This window comes from Sebastes umbrosus, chromosome 8, assembly GCF_015220745.1.
Source record: "Sebastes umbrosus isolate fSebUmb1 chromosome 8, fSebUmb1.pri, whole genome shotgun sequence".
In the NCBI taxonomy this organism is placed as follows: domain Eukaryota; kingdom Metazoa; phylum Chordata; class Actinopteri; order Perciformes; family Sebastidae; genus Sebastes; species Sebastes umbrosus.
In genome coordinates, this window is record NC_051276.1 from 9,954,339 (window position 1) to 9,967,367 (window position 13,029).

Genomic DNA, 13,029 nt, shown 5'->3' on the forward strand with positions numbered 1-13,029 from the left:
GTTGTAAGTATTTATCTGTGTGTACATATTGTCATGGGGGGGTGGGTTGTTTGTATGACGGTTAATGTGCATTGTGTGCATAGTTCAGCCATCTGGGTATGTGTGTAGTTCCTTATCTGTTCTGCCTGTATTGGTATTGCATGTACACATATGTTCATAATGAGACCGTGTTTGGGTGTAAGGCTGTGTATACTGTGTGTTACAAGGATGTTTGAGTGTGTGTGCTGAGGTGTGCGTTTGTACGTGTTTATGCATGTGTGTTGGTGCACACGTGTGTGTTTATTTTGTGATTACAGTGTGTGTATCTTTGCATATTTTAGAATGTGTGGAATAAGTGTATTTGCTGGTGTGTGTGTATGTTGGTTTGTGTATGTGCGTGTGTGGAGTGCGAAGGCCTGACTAAAGCAGATAAACGGCCTCAGTCCTCACCTGCCAAGTAGCCCAGGGGGGGCTTGTTCGAGCTTTGTCGTATGTGTGTTTGTGTGTTCGTGTGGTCAGGATGGGGTCGCCGGGTGGGTGGAGGGTTGGGCTTGGCGGTGACACCTTCCCACCCTTCTAGCTACTCCACTGCCGCAGCCTCACCTCGCTTTTCCAGCACGGTGCGTATATCTCAGGCTGAAACGTAATGGCCTCTAAAGCCGGGATTGATGTTATCTTTGCCCCGGGGTTGCTTTGTGAGCCAGTTAATGGGGTTGTTAACCGAATGTGGCCCGGACAATACACCTCACACACACACACACACACACACACGCACACATAAACACACACCACGCCATAGACTCCCGGGGGGGGAAAGGATGGGTTATAACTTCTCCTTTTCCTAGATATGATTTTATTTAGCCATACCGCATGCTTGCTGCCAGGGCTGAGAACTAGGCTGTAAAGGTTTGATTTTTTTTTTTTTACAACAGAGAAAGGAACCCTTTGTCGCTGCTGACGAGTCAGCAGATTTGGCTATAATACCTGCAGCCGTCACAGGAGTATCGATGCATGCACTAGTGTTTTTATTTCCAATTTCGACCCTTGGGACGGTGCTCAGCGACACTTACCCAAGAATGCAGAACAACTCCAGGAGCCGCACGGTGCTGCATGATTCCAGCAGGATGAAATTCAGGACTGGAAGAGTCACTTTCTGTTGGCATTTTTGCCCTTTATAGACAGTTGAGAGTATCAAACAAAGGATGTTATGTGGTATGCGTCTTAACCATTAGTCATCCATTAGTCCATCCATCCGTCCATCCATCCATTTTCCGCCTCTTATCCGGTCCAGGTCGCTATGGCAACATGCTAAGCAAGGTAACCCAAACACCCTTCTCCCTAGCCACTTCCTACAGCTCTTCTTGTGGGATCTATAGGCGTTCCCATGTCATATGGGATGTCATCCTTCTAGCATGTTCTAGGTCTGTCCTGAAGCCTCCTCCTCCCAGTTGGACGTGACTGTAATACCTCCACAGGGATGGTTCCTGGAGGCCCTCCTAACCCAAAGGGAGTAATCCACCATTTCTCTATGGCCCCAGAAGTGGAGGTGCTAATCCTCATCCTGCTTTACACTCCGTTGCAAAGTACTCCTGCCTCTCGTAGTCAGCAGAACCACTCCATACGCAAAACGCAGAGATGCAACCCTGAGGCCCCTTACTAGACTACTCTCTACACCTAGGCGGCTCCCCAATATCAGCGAGCAAGTACAACCCAAGTGGAGCCTAATGCCTAATGTCCGGACACAGCTGTCACTCCAGTTTAAACATGGCCTGCAGTACAATGGTAAAAAAAAATTATGTCTAACCACTTGTTCTTGGATGGAAAACGGCATGGGGTCAAGGAAAATATGTGAAGGAGAATTCCTAAGGAAAAGACAACAGCGCTGCTCAGAGAATCCCTCTGCACTTCCATTAGGCTACGCAATTATGCGACGGTGGTGATTGATGTGCGTCGCTTTAAATGTTGCTGCCGCAAGGAATTGTGGGACGGCATTATCTCCTTTCGTTTGGATGGTCCAGTGTATCCAATGCATTATATAAATGAGATAAGAAAGGAAGCACTGAAGCTCCTTTCCTTTAGCATTTAGAGAATTCAACCAGCTCTTATCATGGCTGCTTACTGAGATACTTCCGGGTCATTTCACTCAGTTAGGAACCCTTCCTAAGCAAAACAAAAGACTGCAGCCGTGGCCAGTTTGGCCCCAGTACCCCACACCCATAGGTTTACTGCTTTCTTCTCTGCTCATTTGGAAGAGCTGCACCACAGTATAGCAAACAAAATGACTTGCACTTGCAGAGAAAATGAAGCTAATTTGGGTGTAATTTAGACAAATTCTGCTCTAAAACACAAAGGAGTGTGGACCTAATGATTAGAATTAATGTGCTCAATATGGTGTAGTAAAACACGTTTAAGAGATGCCACCTGAGCAGAAACAGAAAAGGGACACACACACACACACACACACACACACACACACACACACACACACACACACTCCCTACACCACTGCTGAATCCAGTTACAGAGAAAATACTGAAGTTAGTGATGACTTCTCACTTGAGTGGGCCGACTCGATGTATCAATCTGCGTTTAACTCCCCATCCAGGCACAGATGGAGAAATACGAAACAACTTTTTCAGTGGCAGCAGCCGTAACCCTGTACTCACTGTGCATACTTGTTTTTTGGTAGCCTTGCAGTTGCATTTTGTGGTTACTACTAGGAGCGGCTGTAGTTCAGCGCAAATTGTGCTTACTGCCTAACTGTTATTATGATGATGCTGCTAAACGGGCTCGGTTCTACCAGGGTACAAATACATGCATTGCACCCTCAGTTTAATATTTTTTCCCCTCAGTTGAAATTTGAATAATAAATGCCAAGCGCACGATGGTAGGTGTAGGTCAGGGGTCAGCAACCTTTACTATCAAAAGAGACATTTCAGGCAAAAAAAATAAATGAAATGAAAATCTGTCTGGAGCCGCAAAACATTTAAGCATTTTGATGAAGGTAACACAGTTTATAGTCTAAGTATATAGTATATAAGTGTAATGCAGTGAGGGCCAAAGTGCAAATGTACTGCGGAGTATTAGGGCCACATTGAGGGAAAAAAAATCAGAAATTTTGAGAATTAAGTCATAATATTAAGAGAATAAAGTCATAACTTTATGAGAAAAAACAAAATAGCACGTAAAATTATTACTTTATAATATTATGACTTTGTTCTCATAATATTACGACTTTTTTTGTCGTAAACTTATGACTTTATTCTTGTAATATTATGACATTATTCTCAGATTTATTTTTTTTCCTCAATGTGGCCCTAACACTGTCGTACCATCGTACATTAGACCTACAACAGTTATAAATAAAAATGAAAATGTAAACAAAAAACAGTTATTCATTTCCACTAATTTTTAAAAAAAATCCACATTGAGCCACTGGAGAGGGGCTAAAGAGCCACATGGACCCCTGGTCTAGGTGCATGGGGGCCTCTCTTTGCGCACTTTCTATTTTGGTTCATGTATGTGCAGCAGCGCAACGTGCAAAAGGGGTGGGTGAAGGTGAATATAAATCAGTGGGTGTGGTGATTATTAAACACTCTCTCAGCCAGTCACATCACCGTCTCGGCTGAGCCAATCACAGTTAAACTTGATAACAACAGCTCAGCAAACGGAACTATTTACCTCAAGAAATGTCTGGATGGTTCAGAGCGTCACGACATGAACACACATCACCACAACAAATCTGCATGAAAAGACAGATGAAGGATGCTATAACTATAGAAATAGAATCCTATACCGGCGCCGCTGTTACCTTGTTCTTTGTTTATGAGCCACTGTAGTTCTACTTGCTGCTCTTTACCCTCCATTGCGGCATAGTGTCACTTCTGTTCTCACTGTTTCATAACATTGCAAGATGTGTCAGTTGTTAGCGGTGTGTTTTGGGTTCGTCAGGCTTGATTTCACATTTTGCAGGCTTGAAATTGGGTATCATTTCAAAGAGACACAGCTGTGGGTTGGGACTGTCTCTGGTTACAGTACTAAGAAGTGGGCACGGGGCCTAATGGAGTTGGGAGATAAAGGTTTCTCTTTTCTGGGAGGAGTAAGAAATGATGTGCTATCAAATATCCTTCCCCAAAAATACAGCTGAAATAGACTCTAATGGCTCTATGCACATGCATATGTGTGTGTGTGTACTGTACGCTATATCTGTGTGCCTGAGCTCTTGTCTGTGAGCCAGTTTTGCTGATTTGCAATATGAATGTGGGCAGAGTGAAATGGTGGCTAATTTGGGGATTCATTTTGAACAAGGCCTCAGTACTTTAAGTGCTCCGGTTACCGAACAGCAGGGAGAATGTTCAGAACAGTACCTCCAGGATTCTTCTGTCAGCATTAAGTCCTGGTGTGGACACCAGCCCTACTTGGCGGAGCTGGAGCGGACGTAATGAGATCCTGATGGAGGATGACGCTAATGTGCTAATACTGTTCTGAGATCTAGTGTAGTGTCCTCAGTTATACTTGAAGAATTCAGCTGTGGCTCTTGCAGCATGTGTAGGTGGCACACAAGTGGAGGCAAGCACATGGGCAGATAAAACAGAATGATTATTGGTCATTATTAGTCTTTGTCAGATAGGCTTTCAGTATCAAGATATGTTTTATACTGATGACGTACAGTAGATACAATCTGATGATGCATGAATATGGATGTTTTTCCTGAGAAAATTGGATTCTCTAGTAAAATCTTAGATAAAAAGGTAAAAAGGTGTTTTATGACCATATTTCAAGCACTATCCTGTTGGTGTTTAGCATTGGGTAAAGCACTTCTTGTGAACCCCATCACTTCAGGACAAAAAGGTATCGTATGTGGTTATTTTGATGATGGTTAATGATAGTGGTAAATGGGATTGGATGTTGTTAACGTGATTTTGAACACCATCCCTTCTTCAGGTCATTATAATATAGGATTTAAACTAGGGCTGCAAGATATTGGAAAAAAAAAACCTGACATTGCAATTTTCTTTCTGCAATACAGTATATATTATGATATGAAAAGTAGGAATTTTCGGTCTCTAGGGTGATCTGCGGGCATTCTGTTTTCTCCAACAGAAGAAAATGTTGCACAATTTCAAGTTAAATGCATCAATCTGGTGCACTTTGAGCGAAACGTTAAGAGGCTAAATCTATGAATAAGTTTGTGCTCTAGTAAACAATATTGTGCTGTAGTAAACAATTTAACATTTAATCATAAACACATTGGTTGTGACTTGTCAATCACAAGGTAGCCCAGCCCTAAAGCATCCCCTGCTTTATGGTCTATTTGACTCTAAATGGGACCATAATTTACTAAATGAACATAATGCTGTATTGAAGAAGACTTGAAACTAGCGATTGAGACCATAAACTCATGTTTACAATGTTTACTGAGGTAATAAATAAAGTGAGAAGTAGGCTAATTTTCTCATAGACTTCTATACAACCAGAGGAGTCGCCCCCTGCTGGCTGCTAGACAGAATGCAGGTTTAAGGCACTTCCGCATTGGCTTCACTTTTCAGACCTGTAGGAAAAACCCTGGGGTTATAATTAGCTGTGCTGCTGCCACCACGTGACACACTTACACACTTACACTTGCAGATTGCAGACATGACTGCCTTACAAAATAAGCTTAACTTTTTTGACATGAATGCATAGAAATTAAATTAATAAATAATTGGACTAAGATGTGATCGTGTAATGTCAGTAATAATGTAATAGTAAGTGAATGGACACAATTGGAGTGCTGCTGGTAAGCAATGTATGTTCAGGTTATGCACATTGAACTGTATGCGGGATATGTAGTTTTTCATAAATCAGAAAACATCTTTAGAAACACATAATCTAACCTGTGGCAACATGGTAAGCTCTTGATACATGCAGCGGTTGTGATTTTAGTCCGAGCTTTATTAGCACGCAGGCTGAGAGTGCAGCAGACCATCACAACCAGTGGAGATAAGAGCACCTGTCCATTGTGTGTTGTATGCATCAGTAATGAGGATCTGCACAGTTCCTGAGAGGCAAAAAAAAAGAAGAAGATGACACAGATTTGGTGTCTAGCTATCAGAGAAACATGCTGATAAGAAGCCGTTGATCATATACAGAGTGGGATTTGCTGGGTGATGTGTGTCCATTTTTATCATGGCCTCCACAGATTGACTTTATGATCACATACTTCTGTCATAAATTCACACAACGGTTATAACCACGTGAAGAAGCTAACTGTTTTCTACTGGCCACAGTGGAAGGTGAAAAAAAAAATAGCATCTGTTCCTTTTGGTCTTTTTTTTCTTTTTTTAAACCAGCCAGAGAGGTTTATCGAGTAGAAAAGAGGCTCTGATCGATGGCTGGTTCCTGTCAAACCCTTTAACTCAACCGCCTCTATCATCATTTACTTGCAGTTGGCTGGAAGTTAGCAGTAATTTCACACCCTGCTTCCAAGACATGGAAGCTAACAGTTAGAGATGGTGTCAAACCTCTACACTAAACCCTTCAATTCCTCACCAACCATGTTTATTACATAGGATTATGAGGATGGATTGACACCAGAGTGATGACACCAGAGTCAACACAGCTGCAACACACCCTGCTGGTGAACAATGTGGTTACAGTTGGAGTTGTTATGTGGCATTCCAAAAATAATGTGTCTTTTATTGAATTAATATCAGCCTCAATGCAAAGCTTGTGGCATTAGGACTTTAGTTGACCCCTTTCTAACAATTATTTTAGATTTATTGGACCTGCATTATGATAGTCACCAAGGGCATCATTTCCACTCATGTTCCCCTCACTTTTATAGTTTCAGTTTGATTAATTTGCACCTTAAAAACACACCACTAAGCCATTGTGTCCTCTATACTGTCCAGCTGCTAAAATCCAGATGGGAGAAACTCTGAGTTGATCAAAATGTTAAAATGCTCATTTGAGGCGCCTTCGGTTATTACCGTGTGCTCACAGCAATTAAGCATTAAAAGCAGTAGTGAGTGATTTATACAGACTTCAACCCACAATGTGCCGCTCACGTAACACACAAGCTGCTTGATGAAGATGGTTGGGGCTGAATGCAGCTCGTGAGGAAGAAGAGCAGATACTACCCAGGGCTGAAAAATATTCAACATATCCTCTGCATTTCCCAGTAAAAAAATAATTCAGTTGTTTTCATTTAAAGACAATTCTCCCTAAAAAAGACTAGAAGTGAGTTTAAAGCTTCATTGTTGACATTGGAGGTGGTAGTTTGATTATTTTTTTTATATATATAACACAATGACAATATGTATAAAAAACGTATCAGGTCTCTATCCAGGAAATGATGTGTGATTATTGGGTTAGTGCGTTATACTGGATGAGGGTCACGGTGTCCTCACCTACACACACCAGTAGCCTACATGCTGTCGCTTAAGTCTCCAGCAAAGCAGAAGACTTTAGTTTATTATTATTGCCTGTTAATGTGACAGGCAATGTGATGAGAAGGAGGCATTTGCCCACCAGCCCTTCGTCTTCTTCCTCGTGTCCAGCCATCTTCTATACCACGTCTTTCCAGTGGTTGGCGCAGGCGAGCGCAGCGTCATTTTGTTCGGCCAGGTCATCGTTGGTACATTGTGGAACTTGGCTACATCTCATGATGTGTTCCATGGTTTGGGATTCGCCACACACACATGCATCGGAAGTTGTTATTTTCCATTTCTTCATGGACACCTTGCAGCGTCCTTCTCCGGCCCGCAGGCGATTCAGTGTTTTCCAGACAGCCCAAGGTTGATCGTGGCCGGTAGCGAGGCATTCATCTGGGGTGAGGCTGTTCCACTGGTTCTGCCGTTCAGTAATCCTGGCATCAGTTGGGGTGGTCTCCAGAACTTCAGTGGTGTCCAGGGAAACTGCTCCTGGAGCTGATTCGTTTCTGGGCATGCGGGGTGCTCATGAAGTGTTATGCACTGCACATTTGTTTACAAACACCAGTTACTCCTACATCCTGCACAAACCTGCCATTTTTGAATAGCCAAACTACCGCTCAGAGCGACCGCAATTTTTTTATCCACTCGATCCAGATTTTAAAAAAAATGGCAGCTCGCAAATCTACACCGTACAATTGATGAAGTGCAGACATTACTCTGTTGGGTTGCCAATGAAAGGATCCGGCGAGAACTGTGTCGCATTGAAAATTATGTCACGGCAGTATCACGCTGCGTCGCTATGGCGATCAGCTTCCCGACTACACTTCAGGGGTTAATATCTACAGAGGAAAACGAAATAGAGACAAGTACTGGTACCAAAAGGGAGTTGAGTCGAGTCGAGCTGAACCACGCAGTGGAAATGAGGCATATTTACCACTTACATGCCAAATGACGACATTTCTGAAAAGCTTATACTTAACCTTGCTTCTATATGAGTGAGTAAATAGTGACTCTGCTATAAGACTGTAAGTGACAAGATGACAGGAGTAAAAACCAAGCAGCGAAAGAGAGAGCGTTAACGTAGGCCTTTGTTTTGTGAGTTACTTCAATGACATTAAACAGATATTTAAATGAAAAATCACCTTTCAAATGAGGGTGACAGAGTCTGATCCTGAGCTCCTGCACTTTCCCTCTGCTTCAGAGCCAATGGACCAGTATTTTTGGGTTTGCCAGTACATTGGGCAGATATTGCCATCTTCTAAAAAGTCTAACATTGATCTATAAGACGGCACCGCATTCCCATTTCACCTTTATTGGATGGTTAACAGAAGGGAACCAGAGGGAACAAGTGGTGAGAGTGAAAGATGACATGGGACAAAAGTTTTCTTCTGAAATCAAACCTATAAAGATGAATTTTTTTAAGCAGAAATGACCCCTAATGCAAGATTTTAATGAAGTTCTTATCATCCACATCCGAGTAAATAAGCTATACTATGGCGCTCTCCTCCTCACTGGAATCAGAACAGCACAAAAGTTCTTATTTCAGCCCTCTTGCCAGTCTTCCTCTGGGTGATTCAGCCGTTTTGGATGAATTTATCAAGTGACTCAGGAAACTGCGAAGAGCAAGGAGGGGATTGGGGAGGAGAACAGATCAAGTGGTTTGCTCTAATGAGCCCTGTCAACAGGATTCTGCCTATAAACAAATAGGGCTGACAGATGACACAGTGGCAGCACTCGTCTCCGTCTCACTGGCAAACCACCTGTCGACGCCGCTTTGGACTCCAGGAAATGTGTCGCTCTGTCAAGAACGCTTACCCCCGCGAATTCTCTCTCTCTCTCTCTCTCTCTCTCTCTCTCTCTCTCCCTCTCCGACAGTCTGTCTTCTCTTCTTCTCTAAAACACAGGCTCACACTTTTTAGGGCATCATGGAAAGTCATTCGTCATTATTTTCTCCACTGTCTCTCCTCCCACACACACACACTGTCACTTGCCAGCTCTCGAGAAATTATGAATTATGCTTGTGTCTCACTCTCTGCAGGGTCCGCGGCTAGGAAGCACCAACCATAGAGCAGCTGCTTTGTTTATTCCTCTTCTTAAATGTGGTGTTTTTTTCCACCAGGCCTGTCAATCACGATTTAAACTACCCCCAGTCACCAAATACGCCGCAGTGCACCGTATTAAAGCTGAACCACCTAATTTGTATCCGCTTTTCACAACTTGTCAACCATGTTTGGTGTGACAAAAAAAGGAAGAAGCCCACTTTTCTCTTGTTGTCATTTACACCCGGCACAGTGGAGACCGCCCGCCACGAAATGCTCTCCATTTCTTAATTTTACCCGCGAATGCCAGCATGGATCCGCAGCCGTGGCCCCGCTGCCATTCACTCGGGTTTAATTGGCATTCATTCAGAAGTCTGCTCAGCACTTCACAAGCTGTGCAGCCTCAGTATGAGGCTGTTTGACTTTTAGTAAGAGCATGTCAGATTAAAGTGTTATTTATCAGAGGGAGTGGATGCACAAGAGCCAGAGGAGTCAGGGGTGGACGGGTTTGGGTATTGCTCTTTTGTGGTCCCCAGCACATTGCACATCCCTTGCCTTTAATCCAGCTTTGGGTATAAGGCCTGCAGGCTGCAAAAAAGGCTCTGAGGAGCGGTGAGAAAACACATGTGACAGGCCCTAAGCTGAGGACTCCGATTAAAAACGGTTGCTGTATACCCATCTGAAGCTGTATGACAGAGTGACGAACACTTCCAACTAAGGGTCAGCGTGTTGCCGAAGAGGATTTTCAAATGGAGTGTTTTTTTTTTTCTTCTTCTTTAATGCATTCAATAGAGCATTGCACAAAGTGCTGTGTTCGCACGCCTTATGTGTTACATAATATAGTATATTGTCCTTGTGTCGCTCGCACAGCAAGCCTACATATGCTGTTTTTGAAGTGGTGAAGTGTGGTTCAAATTATTAATGCTAATTCTGCTGCAGCTGATTTAGCTCTTCTCTTGTTAGCAGCATTGAGCGCTCAAAACCTACAGTGGAGCCCCCCTGAGGGACTGTGTTTCTGCCAATTCCCTTAGTGATGCTCTCAGAGCTCAGTGGAGAGGGGGAGAACGCACTGATAAAGGAAGTGTGTCAGCCTTTCCTAACAATTTATCCATAACTAATCCTGTAATACCCATTGATCACTGACGCAAGCTTGTAGACGTATTGAGGTATTGATCAAGGATTCTGTCAGGACCACTATTCAGAACCCAGGGCTTTTTTTATTTCAGTTTTCTCCATTAACTGTAGTTCTGTTTGTGCCTAAAAAGGCCTGGAACCAGCCTGAAAATGCATCATGTCACCTGGATCAAATCCCCACAACACTAGTTAAAGCATGCTTGCCATCATTTCCCTGATAACCTCCATTACTAACTCCTCCCTCTTCACTGAAAACAGCAACTATCAGACCAACTCTGAAAGAAAGAAACCTGGTTTAGACACTAGTGACCTCAACAACTGCCTATTTCCAACCTACCAATCATCTCCACAATTCTTGAGAGGGTAGCTGCATTTCAACTTCAGACCTACCTTGATAACAATAACCTCTTTGAACAGTTCCAATCTGGCACAGAAACAGCCCTGGTAAAGATCAAAGTCAACCTCCGTGCAGCTGATTCCGGTCTACTCTCCATCCTCATCCTCCTTGACCTCACTGCAGCCTTTGATACCATATCCCATCAGCTCTGAATGGACCATCTGGCTAACACTGGAATCTGTGGTTCTGTGTATCAGTGGTTTGTCTCCTACCTCGCAAACAAGACACAATTTGTACAGATTCATAATAAGCGGTCAGAAAACTCCATCATGCAAAACGGGGTTCCACAGGGTTCAGTGTTGGGGCCACTTTTATTCATAACCTCCTCCCTCTTGGCAACATCTTTCAGCTCTATGGTATTTATTTGCATTGTTATGCTGATATTACACAGCTGTATGTGTCCACCAAGCCTACTTTTCCCTCAAGTACCCTCACTTCCTGTCTCCATGATGTACAGACATGGATGACCAACAACTACCTAAAACTCAACAGCAATAAAACTGAGATACTTCACACTGGCTCTAAATCTACACTTTCAAAAACCAATAACTGCTCACTCCCCATTGCTGAAGCCACTTTACCAGTCTCCACACAGGTTAAGAGCCTAGGTGTTATCTTGGACAGTACTTATACTTTCAATGTCACCCGTACTGCCTTTTTCCATCTACGAAACATAACACTTCACGGAAGTCCTGCTGAGTACTCTGGTCATATCACACATTGACTACTGCAACATGATTCTGGCAGGCTTCCCGACAAACTTACCCACCGACTTAGACATACGCTCAAAGTCCAGTGAACATGTCACACCCCTGCTGATTCAATTACACTGTGTAATCCCTGTGTCACAACGGATCAACTTTAAAATCATACCACAAACATTCAAAGCTCTCCATAACCTTTTCCCCTGCTTATCTCACAGAACTCAAATCTCAAAACTGCTCTTAACACCGACCTTTATAAACAGGCATATTAATTTTAACCACAGCAATCTGCATCCTATTTTTACGGATTTTAACTAACTGTTGTTATCCTCTACTTTTTGAACTATTGAATGTGTTGATTTTATTGATTGTACTTGTTTTGTATGGATGTTTTTATTACTGATTTGTATGTGCTGGAAGGTGACCTTGAGTGCCATGAAAGGCACCATTAAATAAAACATATTATTTAGATTATTTAATAATCATAATAATAATCATAATAATAACAAGTAATGTGCTTGCTTTGGAAAGACTATCTCCGAAATAAAAAATAACTTATTCTGCAACGACTACCACATATGTTTGATCAACACAGAATATGGCATTTCTAAATCTATTTCATTGAAAATACTAAATCGTGACTCAAATGATGTTGGGACCACAAGGTTATTTAATAACCAACCAAACTAATCAAATCCAAACCCGACCTGAAAATGATACTTTGGAAGCCGTTGGATTCAGGTCATGTAGCAGACTCTAACTATCTAATCTTCTCTGTTTTGTCCCAGGGCTGAAGGTGCGTGAGGTGATGATCAATGTGTCCCGTCAGCAGGTGGAGGATTTCCACGGCCCAGAGGACTACTGGTGTCTCTGTGTGGCCTGGAGCCATCTGGGCACCTCCAAGAGTCGCAAGGCTACCGTCCGCATCGCCTGTGAGTATGGAAGCACATCAGTGACCATACTGTAGCAGGTGTATCAAAAAGCTTCTGCATTTTGCAATATGTAACAACTGAGCAAGAACACTGTTTCCACAATTCAGCTGGTGTCTTCATCCTTATTGTCTACACATCACTCTTGCATTGTAGCTTTCAAATAATCAGTTCAGTTCGACCTGAACGAGCTTTTCATTTTAAAAGGTTAAACAAATGTTGGCGTAGGTGAAACTAGTACCTGAGGCACATGTATACTAAATTAGCTTTTGGTGCTCATCTAATGTATTTGCACCAAGACAGATATGATAAGTTGACTAAATACAATAGGCTTAGGTTGTGTTCACACTGAACTTGGGAAGTTAATTTATAGTTTTTTGCTCTGCTATGAAAAAATCTGAAATCCAAAAAGGTTAAGTGACAGCAATATAT

The 13,029-nt window shown here is 42.7% G+C and overlaps 1 protein-coding gene across 1 annotated transcript in view; it reads left to right on the plus strand.

Annotated features, from left to right (window-relative positions):
* unc5db (unc-5 netrin receptor Db) overlaps positions 1–13,029 on the plus strand; it is a 200,350-nt gene that overhangs the window by 112,399 nt on the left and 74,922 nt on the right. The window contains 1 exon segment of the mRNA XM_037777506.1: positions 12,457–12,600. Within this exon segment, the coding sequence (XP_037633434.1) occupies positions 12,457–12,600 (144 nt within the window).